The sequence below is a fragment of the Phascolarctos cinereus genome, unplaced genomic scaffold (genome assembly GCF_003287225.1).
Source record: "Phascolarctos cinereus isolate Bilbo 61053 unplaced genomic scaffold, phaCin_HiC Scaffold_4;HRSCAF=312, whole genome shotgun sequence".
Lineage (NCBI taxonomy): Eukaryota > Metazoa > Chordata > Mammalia > Diprotodontia > Phascolarctidae > Phascolarctos > Phascolarctos cinereus.
Window position 1 is genome coordinate 209,669,138 of NW_027555847.1, and position 18,249 is coordinate 209,687,386.

At 38.5% G+C, this 18,249-nt stretch overlaps 1 protein-coding gene across 6 annotated transcripts in view; it reads left to right on the plus strand.

The window, feature by feature from the left end:
* The window catches only part of LOC110193481 (acyl-CoA synthetase medium chain family member 3), a 38,687-nt gene that overhangs the window by 1,447 nt on the left and 18,991 nt on the right, over positions 1-18,249 (plus strand). For 5 of the 6 annotated variants that reach the window (XM_020965332.2, XM_020965331.2, XM_020965333.2 and 2 more), the window contains 2 exons: positions 8,294-8,574; positions 16,344-16,554. In XM_020965332.2, coding sequence (XP_020820991.1) covers positions 8,371-8,574; positions 16,344-16,554 — 415 coding nt within the window. In that variant the 5' untranslated portion in view covers positions 8,294-8,370. Of the gene's footprint in view, positions 1-1,774; positions 1,921-8,293; positions 8,575-16,343; positions 16,555-18,249 lie in introns of those variants that run through there. The other variant, XM_020965330.2, reaches the window with a different exon arrangement.

Below are 18,249 nucleotides of genomic sequence, written 5' to 3' on the forward strand. Positions count from 1 at the left end.
CAGGAAAGCATGTGTGGGAGGGAAGCAATATTAGACTGCCTACCAAACTATAGAGACCTTGTGCTAACCTCATTGTTGTATGCCTGTGAAACCTGGACAGTGTACCAACAACATTCCAGGAAAGTGAGCCACTTCCATTTGAACTGGCTTAGGAAGATCCTGAAGATCACCTGGCAAGATAAGATACAGGACACTGAGGTCCTTTCTTAAGCCGAACTGCCAAGCATTCAGACTCCACTGCAAAAAGCACAAAGCTGGCTGTGTTGTTCAAATGCCAAATGTATGTTTGCCTAAAAGACTATTTTATGGAGAACTTACATAAGGCAAACCCTCACATGAATATCCAGTAGAAGTGATACAAGCACACTTTCAAGGTCTCTCTGAAAAACTTTGGAATCTCTTGGGAGTCTTGGGAGACACTGGTACAGGACCACCTAGCATGGCATGCCCACATCAAAGAAGTCTCTGTGCTCTATGAGCAAAGCAGAATTGTGCAAGCTCAAAAGAAGCAAAACATCTCTACTCCAAATGTTCATAAGGCTTGTTTGCGCCTGACATACTGCAGTGGAGCCTTCCAAGGTCATGTTGGTCTGATCAGCCACAGTTGGACACACTGTACCTTGACCCCAACATAGTGGTGTCATTTTGGTCTTCTTTGAGAATGAAGGACAAGAACCATAACCAGCTTAGAGTCAGGAAGATGTGAGTTCAAATCCTGCCTCTGACAGTCATTAGTTTTGTGACCCTGGGCAAAACACTTAACCTTTATGTATCACAGGCAGCCCCCCAGCACAGGTCATACTTTGTTGTCCCCCTGCTCAAGGAACAGCAGTGGTTCCATTTCCTCTAGGATAAAATATAAACTCCTCAGGAGTGGTTTGCCATTTCCTTTGCCAGCCCATTTTACATATAAGGAAACCGAGGCAAACAGAATTAGGTGATTTGCCTAGGGTCACACAGCTAGTAAGTGTTTGAGACTGGATTTGAACTGTGGAAAATGGGTCTTCCTGATTCCAAGCTCCAGTGCTCTCTTCCCTCCTCAGGCATTTATTTAAAGCCCTTTAAATCTGGCTCCAGCCAGTTAGGCTGATTATAGATTACTCTCCTTTGAACACTCAGTGCTATAGCAAACTGATCATTACATTTCATACCTCCGTAGTGTTGTACACTGTCTCCTCCAGTCCTGGAATGCCCTTTCATTATCTCTGCCTCTGTGAACCCTGTGCTTCCTCCAAAGCTCAGCCTAAGTGCCATCTCCCTCTAGAGGCCTCACCTGACTTTCCCACATTAGTTGCTCCTGGCCTCTGAAATCAATTTATTTTTTTAATTTACTATTTGTGAATATGCTATATCCTCTTAATAGAATGTAAGCCCTTTGAAGGGTACGTCTTGCTTTTGTATAGTATTCCTTGTGCCTAGCACAGTGCCTGGCATTTAGTATTCTTTTCATAAATGCTTGTGAATTGACTGATACTAAAATCATATAAAATTGGGGTCAGAGACTTAGAGCTGAAGGGATCCTAGCAATCCTGTTGTCTTCCTGGGTAGAAGGAATTCCCTGTGACAAAATCACGGATCTTTTACATATTTTTTGCTATGTAGAATCAGAACATTGCAATGAAGACTGAAAATACATTGAGGTTTTTTCATTAATAGAATGGAAAACAGTCTTAACCATCCTTCCACCAAATATCTGTTTCCCATTACCTTCTCACGTGGCCCAAAAACACTCAACATTCAACAAACATTTATTTAGCTCCTATTACATTCAAACCAACATTCTAAGCATTTCCAGAGACTGGGGAGAAGGGAGGGTCTGGACCTGTGACTTCATTGGTATAGTGGATTCCCACTGAGGAAACTACCTCTACCAAGGCAGAGTATAAGGGTTTAGGGGGTTGCTTGGAGAGCACTGAAAAGGTAAGTGACTTACCCAGGGGTATGAAACCTGTCAAGGCTTGAACCTAGGTCTTCCAGACTTCAAGACAGATGATCTCTTTATTATTCCTGAGGGTGATACAAAGACTAAAATAATTCCCTGCCCACCCACTTCAAAGAAATTAGTTTAGTTGGGAATGAAACACGTCCTCAGATGACTGTAATTTGTAATGTAGTGCTGGAACAAAGCAGGTGCAACGTAGGTGTGCTTGTGTTACACAAGAACTGCACAAGCCATTTAAATCTGCTGAAGTTTAGAGAAAGGAAAGGTCATTTCCAACCAGGAGAACTGGGACAGTTTTCGTAAGGACATGGCATTTGAACAGAGTCCTGAAACGTGGGTAGTGTTTCAGAAGGCTTGTATTTGGGGACATAGGAGCAGAGGGGCATTCTAAATGAAAGGAATATGAGCAAAGAGAAATAGTTATAGAAGATAGTGGTCTAGTTAACTAGATTGTTTAATTTGTAAGTTATATGTGTGTGTGTATGCTACTGTACTAATGATTTATATGTACTGTCTTACATAAAAATAGAAATTTAAAAAGAATTAGATTCTAAAAAATAATATTTGATCCTAGAGCCATTAGGTGTTCTTAACTTGAGGTCTGTGATGTTTAAAAATATTTTAATAACTATCTCAGAATATTTGGTTTCCTTTGTAATCCTATGTATTTTATGCATTTGAAAACATTAGCCTGAGACGGGTCCATAGTTTTCACCAGACCACTAAAGTGGTTTATGGTGCAAAAAAAGGTTTAAAAATGACTTCAAGAGACTTTTGGTGGGGTGGTGGTGATAGACAAGTGTATGCCTTAGGAAAATCACTTTCTGAGCAGTTTGCACTGAGAGGAGGCTTTAAGAAAGATCAATTAAGAGGCCATTGCAATAGACCAGGTAAAAGATGATGAAAATCTGAACTAGGCCATGTGAGCAAAGAGAAGAGGACAGATGTAAGAGTATTGTGGAGGTAGCAATGACACAATTGGGCAACTGACTGAATGTGTTATGAGGCCTGATTGAAATCAAGTTTTTGAACCTGGGTGACTGGAAGGATGGTGGTGGCCTATATAAAAATGGAGGAGTTCATGACAGGGATAGATTTTGGGGGAAAGATAATATAATGAGTTCTGCAGTACAGACTGAAATCCATGCCCTCCTGCCCACCCTGTGTGATTCACTTATCCCACCTAAAATTAAAAGGAAGGGGTGGCACTGTTACTCACTGACCACTGCCCTGAGTTGAAGAGACTGCCCTGGTGAGGGGTACCTACTTTAGCCAGGAAGTAATCTGGGTGGCAGGATGGAGGTATGCTTGGGAGGGGAGTGAATTGACTGTAGGTGTCCAAATTGAGGTTATCATCACCCTAAAGAGCCTAGTAGAGCAGGAGAGATGCTGGGAGCTTGCCCAGCCATGGGAGGCCAGCAGCAGGAGGGGCTCAAGTGGGCAAGTGTCAGGCCATGATGGGTGAAGGGGGTAACAGGGTTGTGTTAGAGACAAGTCCTGCAGTTGGCTATCATGGAGATTGTGGGATGAGCAGTGATGTACTGGTAAATATTTAACAGCCAGCTCTCTGAGGGGAAAAGAAGTTTATTAACATTCTTTAAAGTTTAGACAATCAACAAAAAAATAAATCAACTGATTGGACTTGCCTGGAATACTCTCCCTTCCTACCTCCTGGATTTGTAGTATGAGGTATAAAATGCTGACACTGAACATTTAACAGTTATCTCATAAGTAGGTCCAAGCTGGCTCCAGCACAGTGCTGAATGTGACCTCTCTTACCATCCAGTTGGGTTATCTTTAGGTGTCAAACCACCGCCCCCCACTTTGGAGACCACTAAACTATATTTCAGAGAAAAAGGTAAAGGGTAGTAGGATAAGAGAAGATTGAACCTTAATTGTGGAAACCTTGAATTCTAAGCTAAGGAATTTGGGCTTTATTAAGAAGGCCATGAAAGGGTTTAATTAATGGAATGGCGTGATCAGGTCGCTAAATAAATAAGATTAAGATGCTTGTGATATATAAAATTGGATTGTAGGGAGAAGAAACTAGAAGCCACCCTACCAGTTTGGAGACTCTTGCAGTAGTACAGGCAAGGACCTACATTAAGATAATGGCAATAAAAATGAAAAGAGGAGATTAATATAAGATATGTTGGCAAGGGTAGAATAAATAGAACTAAGCAACTGATTGGACTTGCCTCAAATGTACTCCTGTCTTACCTTCCCCTAATAGACCCTCATTTCTTCCATCAAGATGAAGCTTAAGCACCATCTCTCCATGGCATCTTTCCTGACGCCTCCCCCTTCCCCCCCCCAACTGCTAATGCCCTCCCCTCCCACATTAACCAGAGTTTAGCTGCTCTGTGTATTGTTTGTTTTTAACTTTATTCAGTATCCATTTTTATCGTGTGTTTTTGTTATTCATTTGTTTCAGTCATGTCCCCGGATTGGGGATACTGGAGTGATTTGCCATTTCCTTCTTCAGCAGATTAAGGCAAACAGAGGTTCAGTGGTTTGCCCAGAGTCATACAGCTAGTAATCCAGCCTCAGGCCTTCCTGACTCCAGGCCCAGTGCTCTATCCCCTGAGCCACCTGGCTGCTTCCAGTACAGAGATTCAGAGAGAGGAGTTGGAATTGGGTATGACAGCACAAAGGCTAGACCAATGTGTGTGTGTGAAAAGGCATAATGTGTAATAAGGCTAGAAGAGTGCTTTCAGACCAGGTTGTAAAGGGCATTAAATGGCAAACAGGGGAGTTAACAATTGATCCTAGAGGTAATGAGTCACTATAATTTGTGAAGAAGGGGAGTGACATGGTCTGACCTTTGCTTTAGAACGAGGTTCCTAAACTTATTTGGCGTACTGCCCCATTTTCAATAACATGACATTTTTATGATATGCTCTTACCTCAAAGATGATCCCAAAGAAGAGAACTGATGGCAGCATTATCATGAGCCTCCAGTTAGTGGCACAGTAGATAGAGCTCCAGCCCTGAAATCCTGCCTCAGATACTGATGAGCTGGGTGACCTTGGGTGGGTCACTTCACCTTGTTTGCCTCAGTTTCCTCATCTGTAAAATGAGCTGGAGAAGGAAATGACAAACCACTCCAGTATTTTTGCCAAGAAAATCCCAAATGGGGTCATGAAGAGTCAGACATGATTGGAACAACCGAATAACAACAGCAACACAGTATTGATATCTTCAGGCAGCCTGGTGGCATGGAACTGTGGCAAGTAAAAGGAGACAAGGGGAAACTGAGGTATATTTCTCCAAGCATAATTGGTTTATTAACAGTGATGCATATAGCTGTTAACAAAGTGGGTCATACTGGCCCTCTCATAAGGTCAGCTACCCGAGGAGAAAGGAAGTAGGAAGGGAGGGCTTAGATCTTATGATTGGCTACAGCTAGGGAAATTGGAATGGCCTGGTGAGGCTGATCACACTCCTCTCCATCAATTAGGGAATATTCATTGTTTATGGGGTTGAAGTCCTCTTGGCTAGAAAATCTGAACCCCCCACTTAGTGGTTCCTTTAGGGGAGATCAAACCACCCCCAGTGGCTTGGAGGGACTCCAGCTTAAACTAGTTGATGTTTAGTGAGAACAAACTGAAGTCCCAGGTTAAACTGGTTAGCAAACATGTCCCTGGGGCTAGTTGCAAGATTTATAGCAACGTTCCCTTTTACCCACATTCTGCCTGGGAAAGATTGTATTTTTGAGCAGGGTGAGTTCAGGCAGATGCTAACCACTATAAAAATCAATACAGCATAAAATCAATTACATTGTAAAATCAACACAGTAAAAATATTAATTAAGGTAATATTAATTTCTATTTTTTCGCAGAATGAGGGACTTGGAATCATGAAAACCCAAGTTTGGATCCTGCCTCACATACTTCCTAGCTGAGTGATGCTGGGCAAGTCATTCACTTCTGTTTACCTCAGTTTCCTTATCTGTAAAATCTAACTCCTTTGTTGTTATTGTTGTTGTTATGATCAAATTGAAAGCCCTTTGCCAATCTTAAAGTGCTACAAAAATGCTAGCTATTATTATTATTGTTATTACCTTCATTTTACCTTGGGAGAACCTACAGCTCTTTGATTTATCACACCACTGAGAAAATCAGTAAAGAAAACAAGATTAGAACTTTGGTTTTCTGTCACAGACTTTGTTTTTCCCACACAATTATAGGTCAGGGCTGGAAGGGACCTTAGAAACTGTCTGGTGCAACCACTTCATTTTATAGATGAGGAAACTTGGTACTTATACTGGTAGTGAAGTCTGAGAGGCAGGATTTGAATCCAGGTCCTCGGATTCCAGAGGTGGTGCTATTTTCACTCTACCATACTGTTTCCATGATATCCAAACATCTATTATAGTGAGAAATCAAACAACTTGTTAATTAGCTAAATTTGTTGTTATACAGCCAGTTGCATGGTCATTTTTAACATTGTGCAAATACCAGCTTCGATGTAGTACAGAGTGGTCGTGTGAAATTTGTTGTTGTTTTTCAGTTGTTTCCATCATGTCCAATTCTTCATGACCTCATTTGGGGTTTTCTTGGCAAAGATACTGGAATGCTTTGCCATTTCTTTCTCCGGCTCATTTTATAGTTGAGGAAATTGAGGGAAACAGGGTTAAGTGACTTGCCAAGAGTCACACAGCTAGTAAGTGACTGAGACCAGATTTAAACTAGGTCTTCCTGATGCCAGGCAGTGCTCTATCCACTGTGACACTTAGTTGTCCATGGTTGTATGAAAACTGCTTTATAAATCTTAACATCCTATGACATGAACTGACATTGTTAATTAACACTTATGTCACAGAGTTGTGAGGGCCAAGTGAAACAGCATACACCAAACACTTTGTAAACCTTAAAACACTATGTAAATGCTTGTGATTATATTTTTATGATTACTTTTATTAGTCTTACCAATCTAGTCTCGCATTAAAAGGCACTCAAAATTCTATTTTTTAGGGTTACATTTACAACTTAGGCAAATAAGTGACAAATAATTTCTTTTATTCTTTTTAAATTTTTTATTCCAATTACATGTAAGGACAATTTTTAACACATTCTTTTTTTAAAAAGATTTGAGTCCTAAATTCTCCCCTTCCTCCCTTTGCCTTCTCCCTCCCTACGACAGTAAGCAATATGATACAGGTTATACATGTGCAATCATGTAAAATATATTTCCATGTTAGTCATGGCATGAAAAAAGAAACAAGCCAAAAGAAGAAAAAACACAAAAACAATCAAGTAAAAATAGTATGCTTCAATCTGCATTCAGACTATATCGGTTCTTTCCCTGGATATAGATAGCATTTTCCATTATAAGTCCTTTCAAGTTGTCTTGGAGCATCATATTGCTGAGAAGAGCTAAGTCATTCATAGCTGATTGTCGCACAGTGTTGGTGACAATATTCTCCTGGTTCTACTCACTTTGCTTTGCATCAGTTCATGTAAGTCTTCCCAGGTTTTTTTGAAATCCATCTGCTCATCATTTCTTATAGCACAATAGTATTCCATCACAATCATATACCACAACTTATTCATCCATCCCCCAATTGATAGACATCACCTCAATTTCCAATTGTTTGCTACCACGAAAAGAGCTGCTATAAACATTTTTGTACATGTAGGTCCCTTTTCCTTTTTTTATGATCTCTTTGGTATATAGACCTAGTAGTGGTATTGCTGGGAAAAGGGTAGTGACGAATAATTTCTACTCTTCCCCCTGAATCATTAAGGACCTAATCCTCCTTTGGGGATTTTCCTACAAAGTTTTAAAAGAGTTTTAAGTATAGTTTCACAGCTCTATCATTATTAACTCTCAGATAAATTCAATCAAAGATGAACATGCCCAGGCCTGGCCTGGAAAGTAGTGTAGGTTATTATCTGAATGTGAAAACCTTGAAATATATTCTTACTGTGTTGCTTATGAAACCATAAAATCTTTATCATCAGTTGCAGCTACATATAAATGCTTGATAACAATCATAATTATATGTTGGGCTATTCTCAGATTCTTCATTTGTAGGTTATCTATCATTGAAAGTCTTTATTAACATTGGTAAACTATTTTTGAAATCCACATGGGAAAGCTACCATGATTACTTGATAGCTAGTCTCAGACCTTTCCTCATATTGAAAGTAAAAGCTATGGTAGAATGTTTTTGTTAAGTCTCTTCAGTGTGTCCAGTTGACCCCATTTGGGGTTTTCTTAGCAAAGACATTGGAGTGGCTTGCCATTTCCTTCTCCAGCAATTCATCAGATCAGTAGCAGCTATTTTGAGTGTCTCACTGTCCTCAGGACAGCAGTGAATGTTGACTGCATTGTTTGTCTTTTCAGATAGAAGATTAGATTCCTAACCAGAGACGTCCTAAATACGGAATCACACAATTGGACTGATACCATCTTTTGTCGCCATGAACATTTTGCTCAGAATACAGTGCTCCCAATTGCTGAGGATCCCCAAGGTGTCCGTGAGAGCATTCCACAAAGATTACAGAGTACTAGCCCCTCAGAACTTTTCAGACTATGAATCTGTTAAACGAGATTTCAAAATAGAGGTGCCAGAATATTTCAACTTTGCCAAAGATGTTCTGGATTATTGGGCCAACATGGAGAAGGTATGGTACCCCTGGGATGGAGGGAAGGATATGAATAATTATAGTAAAATGGTTCTTGTATGTCTTCTTAAATCTCCAGTCCTGATATTGTTTCAGGTAAAAATATGTAGTGATAGGCTAAGCAATTTGGATACTAAGTATTAACAATCCAAACAAGTATGTATTGAGTGTCTTTTGCACACAACTGGACTAAGTGTTATTGGGAAATATAAGGAAAGTATAAGGCATGCTTCATGCCCTCAATAGACTGATAATCCAGTTGAGAAGATAAGACTAAGGCATATGAAAGACTATGAGAACAAGGGAACACTTAGCAAAATATTAAAGGGTATGCTACAATAAGATCTCAGAGAAGGGTAAAATCAAGACTTTAGAGTGGTCCAGGAAGGCTTCCCAGAAGAGGTGGCACTAACGCTTTGTCTTGTAGTTAGAAAAGATCTGGGTTTAAATTCTACTTTAATTATATGGCTATGTGCAAATCACCTAACCTCTTTAAGCCTCTCTTTATCTGTAAAATAAGGATAATAATAACAGAGTGCCTACCTCCCAGGATTAATTTGACCAAATGAGAGCATGTATATAAAATGCTTTACAAACTTTAAAAAGCAATATAAATATCAAGTATTATTATTAGAAAAATTCCATTGCATAATGGATAGAAATTTTGCCTCAGAGTTAAGGTGACCAAGGTTCAGATCCAGCTTCTGAAACATACTGACAATGTGTCCCTATACATGTCATTTAACCTTTTAATGTTCTAGGCAATTCTTTAAGACGATATATTACAGAACAGTTGCTTGTGAAATAATTAAATCATAGGTCTAGACTTCCTCCCCCCCCAAAAAAAGTTATAATCTACTGTATAGGAAATAATTCTGTGTAACAAATGCCAAAGCTGTACTTTATTGTATGTTCTTCATCTTTCAAGCAAAGAACTGAACAGAGTCATTTTCTCTCATTTTGTACAGTTTTTTTTTGTTCAGTTATTTTTCAGTCATGTCCAACTCTTTATGACACCATTTGGGGTTTTCTTGGCAAAGATACTGGAGTGGTTTGCCATTTCCTTCTGCAGCTCATTTTACAAATGAGGAAATCAAGGCAAAGAGGGTTTAGTGACTTGCCCAGGGTCACACAGCTATTAAGTATCTGAGGTCACATTTGAACTCAGGAAGATGAGTCCAGGTCCAGCATCTCTATCCACTGTGCCCATTTTAATCAGAGAAAAATTCAAATGGATGTTAAAATACTTTAACAAATCAGTAACAAGTAACAAAGACACATGGCTGTTGCAGCTTATGCTGCATGTACACAGATAGATGATTCCCTCTCCCCTTTGGTAACTTTTCCCTCAAAGGTGCAAAATAAAACAAAAAGTCTTGAGAAATGTGTTACAGAAATGTTAGTCTCCTAAATTTTTAAAATCTATTACATGAATTGCAGTAATATCTATGACTTTATTCAATTACTGATTCAAATATAAAATTACACATGGGGGGAGGGGAAATAAGTGCTAACAAAGAGGAATACTATTTAAGTGTACTATTTTCATGGCCCTGAATATGGTCCATCACTAGAATACTCTTACCATTCTATCAGAAAGGGCTTTGAGAGGCCTGGTTTTGTGAAAAAGGAGAAAAGAGTTATAATGGGGTTTTTTCCTCTTAGGTTCCATTGGATTAGAAACATTCTCTTTTAAACACGTACGTCCCTGTGCCCAATTTATTATCTTCAAATTCAGATTTACATAATTAGCTTTACAACATACATGCAGTATGTTATAGGGAGACAGAGGAAAGGAAGTTCATCAGGGAAATCTGATCAACTGAGTTCAGCAGAAATGCTTCACCTCAAGAGGAACAGGGCAGATACATTATGAGAAGATAATGGAGACTTCTCTAGTGCCAAAGGTGTAAGCTGCCTTGGCCACATGTGTTCCTTATGTGTGCTTCTCCATTTGTGAACTTTATTTGTTCCTCATTCCACTAACTTAGAATAAAGTTGTATGAAAGTATGCCCCAGTTTTATTAGGGAGATGTTTTGCAGTTATGGTAAATGCCTTTGCTTTGACTAATTGTCTTTTGGCTGAATCAAAAGATGGGGCCTTTTTTTTTTTTTGGTGGCTATAGTTTTAGGATAGCAGACCCAAAGAATAACTTGAATCTGGCTAGTTGTCTCTCAAGGGACCCAATCTCTGAATGAGAGTTTGGTGAAGAGAGTATATTCTAGAGAGGCACTAAAAATATTTCTGTAAACTCTAGCAATAGGTTTCCATTTTTCAAAATTTGAATATAATTTTTATGTTCCCTCAGTTTTGTTAAAGTGGGAGCCCATCTGAATAATGCCTTTCCATAGGGGACAAAAATTACAAACTATTTAACTTCCTTAGGCTCATTTTTGTTTTTGAAGGTGTGAGTAAAGCCTGTTGTGCTTCTACATGCTACTTCTTGATCAGGAAGAAGTGAGATTTGAGGTAGATTTTGCTCTTTGTATTTTTAGGAAGAAGGAAGCTTGGTGGCTATAAAATAGATGCTTGCCCTAACCATCAAGAATGGTAGAAGTGAAGGGGTAGAATCAGAAGTGGGGGAAAAAAAACCCAACAAAGTTTGGGCTTTATGAGAAAGAAGATAACAGGCAACAGTCAAGAAACATAGGGAATGGAAGATTCAACAGGCCAAGAGAGGTGATTGTCGTGGATATTTGAACTCAAAGATGAAGATTTTCTCATAATTCAAATAATATTCCAAACATGCAGTTTCTTGTTTGGATATTCTTTTAAGTTAAGTTGAAATAGAATAGCCTTCAAATACATAATCATTTAGATGGAAGAAAATGAGATGAAATATTTATCACAATTGAGGGAAGATTAATTTTTTTATCCAGTTAACAGGAGGAATTTTGAAGGCAAGATAGATGTGCATAACTGCATTAAAATAACATTTTTCCACATAATAAAAACAGTATAATAGAAATCATAAGAAAAAAAGATTGAGAAAAAGTGCTTATAACAAATATGACAAATAAAAACTTGCCATTTAAAATATGAATAGGTACTTAAAAGCCACAGGTCTAAGGATATGAACAGATCATTTTCTTTTGTTTTGTTTGTTTTTTACATATATCTGCAAATCTGTACTATGAACAGCTGATCTTTCTCATTAAGCATATAATCAGTTTAACAGATTAGTTTCAAAGCTGCCCTGCTTGTATGTGTTTCCTATTGACTTTCATTCTGTTCTCTTCTATGTATTTTTTAAAAGGCTCAAATGTCCATCTTTTTTGAAACTTTTTTTTTTCATTTTGGTAACCCCATAACTAACCCTCCTTTCTCTCCCAATTCTCCCTGCATCCCCTCAATTGAAGGAAATGGAAATAAGATCCTTGTATTTTGATTGTAGTCAGTCAAAACAAATTCAAATGTTGACCATGTTCAGAAATGTATGGCTTTTTTTGTTTTTTTTTTTTTTGTCACCTGGACAGAATGTCACTTTTATTATTGCGCACTGTAAATCTAATGTAAGTGCCACCCAAGCAACTCGTGCATTTTGAAAGAGTTCCAAAAAAAATTAATTTCTTTTTTGGTTTTTGTATGGTACTCCAGAATTTATACCTGTATTACTTTCTTTTTTTTTTAATGTAAATTTATTTATTTTTAGTTTTCAACATTCACTTTCACAAGATTTTGAGTTCCAAATTTTCACCCCATCTCGCCACTCCCCCCACCCCAAGATGGCATGCATTTTGAATATCCCTTCCCCTAGTCTGTCCTCTCTTCTATCTCTCTCCCCTTCTCTTATCTCCCCTTCCCCTTCTATTTTCCTGTAGGGCAAGACAGACTTCTGTACCCCATTTCCTGTATTTCTTATTTCCCAGTAGCATGTGAAAACATTTTTTTAAACATATGTTTTTAAAACTTTAGGTTTCAAATTTTCTCTCTTCCTCCCTCCCCACCGACCCTCATTGAAAAGGCAAGCAAGTCAATATAGGTTGTACATGTGCAGTTATGTAAAACACTTCCATAGTAGACATGTTGTGAAAAACTAACTCTATTTACCTTAATCCTATTCTGCCCTCCCATTTATTCTCTTCTTTCTTTTGATGCTGTCCCTCCTCAGAAGTATTTATTTCTGATTACCCCCTTTCCCAATCTGCCCTCCTCTCTATCATCCCCCTGCTCTCTTGTCTCTTTCTCCCCCTACTTTCCTGTAGGGTAAGACAGATTTCCATACCCAATTGAATGTGTATGTTATTCCCTCCTTAAGCCAAATCCTATGAGAATAAGATTTACTCATTCCCTCTCACCTTCCCCTGCTTCCCCTCCACTGTAAGAGACTTTTCTTTTCTGTTTTTTTCTGTGTGAGATAATTTACCCCATTCTACCTCTCCCTTTCTTCTTCTCCGAGTATAATCCTCCCTCATCCCTTAATTTTATTCTCCAGATATCACCCCTTCATCTTCAACTCACCCTGTGCCATCTATCTATCTATCTATCTATCTATCTATCTATCTATCTATCTATCTATCTATCTATCTGTCTGTCTGTCTGTCTGTCTGTCTGTCTGTCTGTCTGTCTATCTATCTATCTACCTATCTATCTATCTATCTGTCTGTCTACATACATATAATTTTTTTCCTCCAACTACCCTAATACTGACAAAGGTCTCATGAGTTATAAATATCACCTTTCCATGCAGGAATGTAAACAGTTCACTCTTAATAAGTCTCTTATGATTTCTCTTTCCTGTTTACCTCTTCGTGTTCCACTTGAGTCCTGTATTTGAAAGTCAGATTTTCTATTCAGCTCTGTTCTTTTCATCAAGAATGCTTGACAGTCCTCTATTTCACTGAATGACCATTTTTTCCCCTGAAGGATTATATTCAGTTTTGCTGGGTAGGTGATTCTTGGTTGTAATCCTATCTCCTTTGCCCTCCGGAATATTATATTCCGTGCCCTGCTGTCCTTTAATGTAGAAGCTGCTAAATCTTGTGTTATCCTGACTGTGTTTCCACAGTACTTGAACTGTTTCCTTCTGGCAGCTTGTAATATTTTCTCCTTGACCTGGGAACTCTGGAATTTGGCTATAATATTCCTAGGAGTTTTCCTTTGGGGATCTCTTTCAGGAGGAGATCTGTGGATTCTTTCAATTTCTATTTTGCCCTCTGGTTCTGCTATATCAGGGCAGTTTTCCTTGATAATTTCTTGAAAGATGAAGTCTAGGCTCTTTTTTTGATCATGGCTTTCAGATAGTCCAGTAATTTTAAAATTCTCTCTCCTGGATCTATTTTCCAGGTCAGTTGTTTTTCCAATGAGATATTTCACATTATTTTCTAATTTTTCATTCTTTTGGATTTGTTTTACAATGTCTTGATTTCTCATAAAGTCACTATCTTCCAATTGCTCTATTCTAATTTTTAAGGTAGTATTTTCTTCAGTAATCTTTTGGACTTCCTTTTCCATTTGGCCAATTTACTTTTTAGGGCATTCTTCTCCTCATTGGCTTTTTGGACCTCTTTTGCCATTTAGGTTAGGCTATTTTTTAAGGTGTTACTTTCTTCAGTATTTTTTTGGGTCTCCTTTAGCAAGCTGTTGACTTGTTTTTCGTGATTTTCTTGCGTTACTCACAGTGTTTCCTCTGCTTCCCTTACTTGCTTCTCAGAATCCCTTTTGAGCTCTTCCAAGGCCTGGGACTGATTCATATTTTTCTTGGAGGCTTTGGATGTAGGAACTTTGACTTTGTTGTCTTCTTCTGGTTGTATGTTTTGATCTTCTTTGTCACCAAAATAAGATAATATAGTCTGACTCTTTTTGCGCTGCTTGCTCATGATCCTGGCCAATTACTTGAGTATTAAACTCTTTGTTAAGGTAAGAGTCTGCTTCCAATGAGGAGAATGTACTGTCCCAAACTTCGGGGGTTTGTACAGCTGTTTTCAGAGATACTTGTAGGTACCTGTAAATTTTCAGTTCTTTCAAGGTGATATGATAAGGGGCGAGGTGTTTACTCTTTTCCTGGCCTGTGCTCTGGTCTATGAGTGACTGACCACAAGTGCTCTTTTTTGTCTTGGAAGTGTGAGGAAGAATTCTTCTCCCCAGCCACTACAAGCTCCACCACACCAGAGCTCCTCCTTGCCCTAGGACCACCAACTAGAACTGTGACAGGCAAGATCCAAGCACAGGCAAAGCAAGAGAATCCTGCCTCAGCACTGGCAGAGAGATCCCTGTAAACCCCTCTGATCAGCCACTTGATTCCCCCTCAGTTTGTGGGCTGGAAGCTCGGGAAGCAGCTGCACCCCCCCCGGGCCACACTCTTGGGGAATGGAGCTGAGACCCCGCCTTCCTTTCTCAGAACCGACAGAAACAGACTTTTCCCACTGACCTTCTAAGCTGTCTTTGACATTAGTGGATTGAGGAGTCTGGAAACCTCTACAGCTGCCAGAGATTCAGTCTTCTGAGGCCTGCTCCAGGTTCCCAGTGGCCTGCGCGCCCACACTGCGCTGCACTGCGCTCCCAGCCCGGCACGATATACCTTTCTAATCAATCATCCAGGTTGTCTTGAGCTGTAAATTTGTTTCACTCTGTCTTTTTGTGGGTTCTGCTGCTTCAGAATTTGTTTAGAGTCATTTTTTATGAGTATTTGGAGGGGTTTGGAGGAGAGCTCAAGCAAGTCACTATTTTCACTCTGCCATCTTGGCTCCACCCCCTCCAGAAATGTATGTCTTATTCTGTACCTTGAGTTCATTAGCTCTGTCAAAAGGTCAGTAGAATGATTCATCACTGGTCTTTTGTAATTATATTGCAATAATTTCAAAGTTTGATTGCATCATTTTCAAAAGAGAAAACAAAAATTGTAAATCATTGCTTGAAAAAATGTTTGCCCTCACTAATAATCAAAGAGACAAAAATTAAAACAGCTTTATTGTATTACTCCCCATCCATCAAATTGGCAAATCATCAAGAGCAGTGAAAGCAGTGTTGGAAGGGCAGAGAAGTGGCACGATGGCTACAGCACTGGCCTGAAGTTGGGAGGATTTGATTGAGATATTTACTAGCTGTGTAACCCTAGGCAAGTCATTTAACTCCAGTTGCTTCAAGAAGAAAAAAGAAACCTGTTGTTGGTGAGGTTGTGGAGGAACAAATACATTGATTCATTGTTGATAGAATTTTAAACTTGTAGAAATTTTTGGAAGGACAATCTGTCAGTGCACAATAAAAGTTAATAAAAGTGGTCATACGTTTTGACCAAATGATTCCATCATTGGGAATATACTCTGGCAGTGTTATTAAAATACGCCGCCGCTGCCCCCCTCTCCCCCAAATGGCCATCTGTTCAAAGATTCTTATAGCTGAATTATATAAAATTGCCCTGTCTCCCATGTCCCCCATCCTAGAGGTAATAATAGGAGAATAGCTAAACAAATTGTGACAGATTTATATATTTGATTTCTATATTGCAATTAAGATAAATATGAGAAATAGAGATAAATCTAGAAAGACCTTTTTGAAATAATGCAAAGTCAAAAAAGCAGACCTATAACGAAGTACACATTAACTGTGAGTCATATGAACATAAGTGAATGTCCATCAAATGGACAGAGTTTTGATGGGGGCTTGAAGGGGCTGAAAAAGTCTTAAGATACTTTTGTACATTGAATTGAATTTCAGTGAAAGAAGTCAGCAAACAAATTTAATTTTTCTACTGATGTTTAATGTTAAATTTTGAACAAAACATTTAATTGAAAATATATAAATATATATGATCTTTTGTGTCTACCAGATTGGAAAGAGACCATCAAACCCAGCCTTCTGGTGGGTAAATGATAATGGAGAGGAAGTGAGATGGAATTTTCAGGAGCTGGGATCTTTGTCTAAAAAATTGGCTAATGTCCTTACCAAATCCTGTGGTCTGGAAAAGGGAGACAGGGTAATTGTAATTTTACCTGCAATTCCAGAATGGTGGCTAACAAATGTGGCATGTCTACGGACAGGTTGGTAATGCATTCATTTAGTCCCTAATTTTTATGATTCATAAATTCTAAATTAATATATATTTGATTTTTAATAAACCATACTATCAATCAAGAGATATGTATAGGGTACATACTATATTAAGGGCAACAATTGTTATTCAGTCATTTTTTTCAGTTATGTTTGACTTTTTGGGACCTCATTTGGTATTTTCGTGGCAGAGATACAGGAGTGTCTTGCCATTTCCCTCTCCAACTCATTTTACAGATGGAGAAACTGAGGCAAATAGAGTAAAGTGACTTACTTAGGGTCACACAGCTAGTATGTATCTGAGGTCAGATTTGAACTCAGGAAGATGAGTCTTCCTGACTCCAGGTCTGGCACTCTATCCACTGCACCACCTACCTCCCCTAAGAGCAACAATGCAAAAATATAATCCTCACCCCCCCCCAAGAGGTTATATACTTATTGGGAAGATGCTACTAAAGAAATATATGAAGTTTAATATTTTAAACTCATTGCAACCTTGGCCTACTGTCTATAAATAGGGAATAACTACTAGCAAATTAATATTTACATTTCTGTTGTCAGTTATAACCTTTTGCTTATTTGACTGGAATCTCTGATTTATTATAATAATTGCTACCTTTCAATAATATGTAATATGCTCAAATTTTACATGCATATATATACATGTACATAAGTGTACACACTTGTGTCTTATATTTGAATATTCATTCTCAAGGCCCTGGGGTCATCTTAAACTAACAGAGTTGTCCTTCACAATAGAAACACTGATGAAGAAAGAAGGCTGGGCTAGCTTTGTGACTATGAGCCTTAGTTTCTGTATAGATTCAATGAAAGAATAAGGCCAAACTAGTTTTAATTTAATTTTTAATCAGCTCTGATGTTCTATGATTCATTAATTAATTTCCTGTTAGCTATTCCCTGTACATGGGTATTGGCCAAGATCATCTTTAGGGGTAACATGAAATATCTACAGGTCCTTCTGCTTTTTATATAAAACATATTTGGAAAGTCTTCATTAAAGACTCTTAAAATGGTTGGAAATGCATGTATTAAATGAGAGAAGGTCATGATCAAGTGTTGACACACAGGGAGATCTGTGTATTAGTATTTGAACTTATAAAGCTCCTCCTTGTTCTTTATAGGTCAAATTCCATTACAATTGGTCCCTTATTTTAAGTAACATTTACCAGTTTTTAAAAACTTTTCATTTCAAATTCATTCAGTCAATAATTACTGAGCACCAATGCCCAAAGGCATCTCACAATCTGTTAGAGTAGAAAAATAGAGCCTGGGCCTTTTGACTAACTGTGTAGTGCTCTTAGCCCTAGATCACAGGTCTTTGTCAAGGAGCTTCATAGAATGTCACACCTAGAATGAGGCTTAAATATAGCCTTTTGTGTGCCGTGGACCCCTTTGGCAGTCTGGTGAAGCCAGTGGACCCCTTCCCAGAAGAAAGTTTTAAAACAATTAAAAGAAATGCTAAATTTCAGCTTGAGGTTAATGAAAATAGATGTAATTTTTCCCCATTCGAGTTTATGGACCCCCTGAAGTCTATCCATGGGTCTCTTAAGGGTTTCTGGCCCCCCAGGTTAAGATTCCTGATGTAGGCTAACCCCCTTATTTACAAATGAGAAAACCAAGTGAGGTGATTTGACTAAGGTCACTCAGCTGAGTTGTATGGCAGA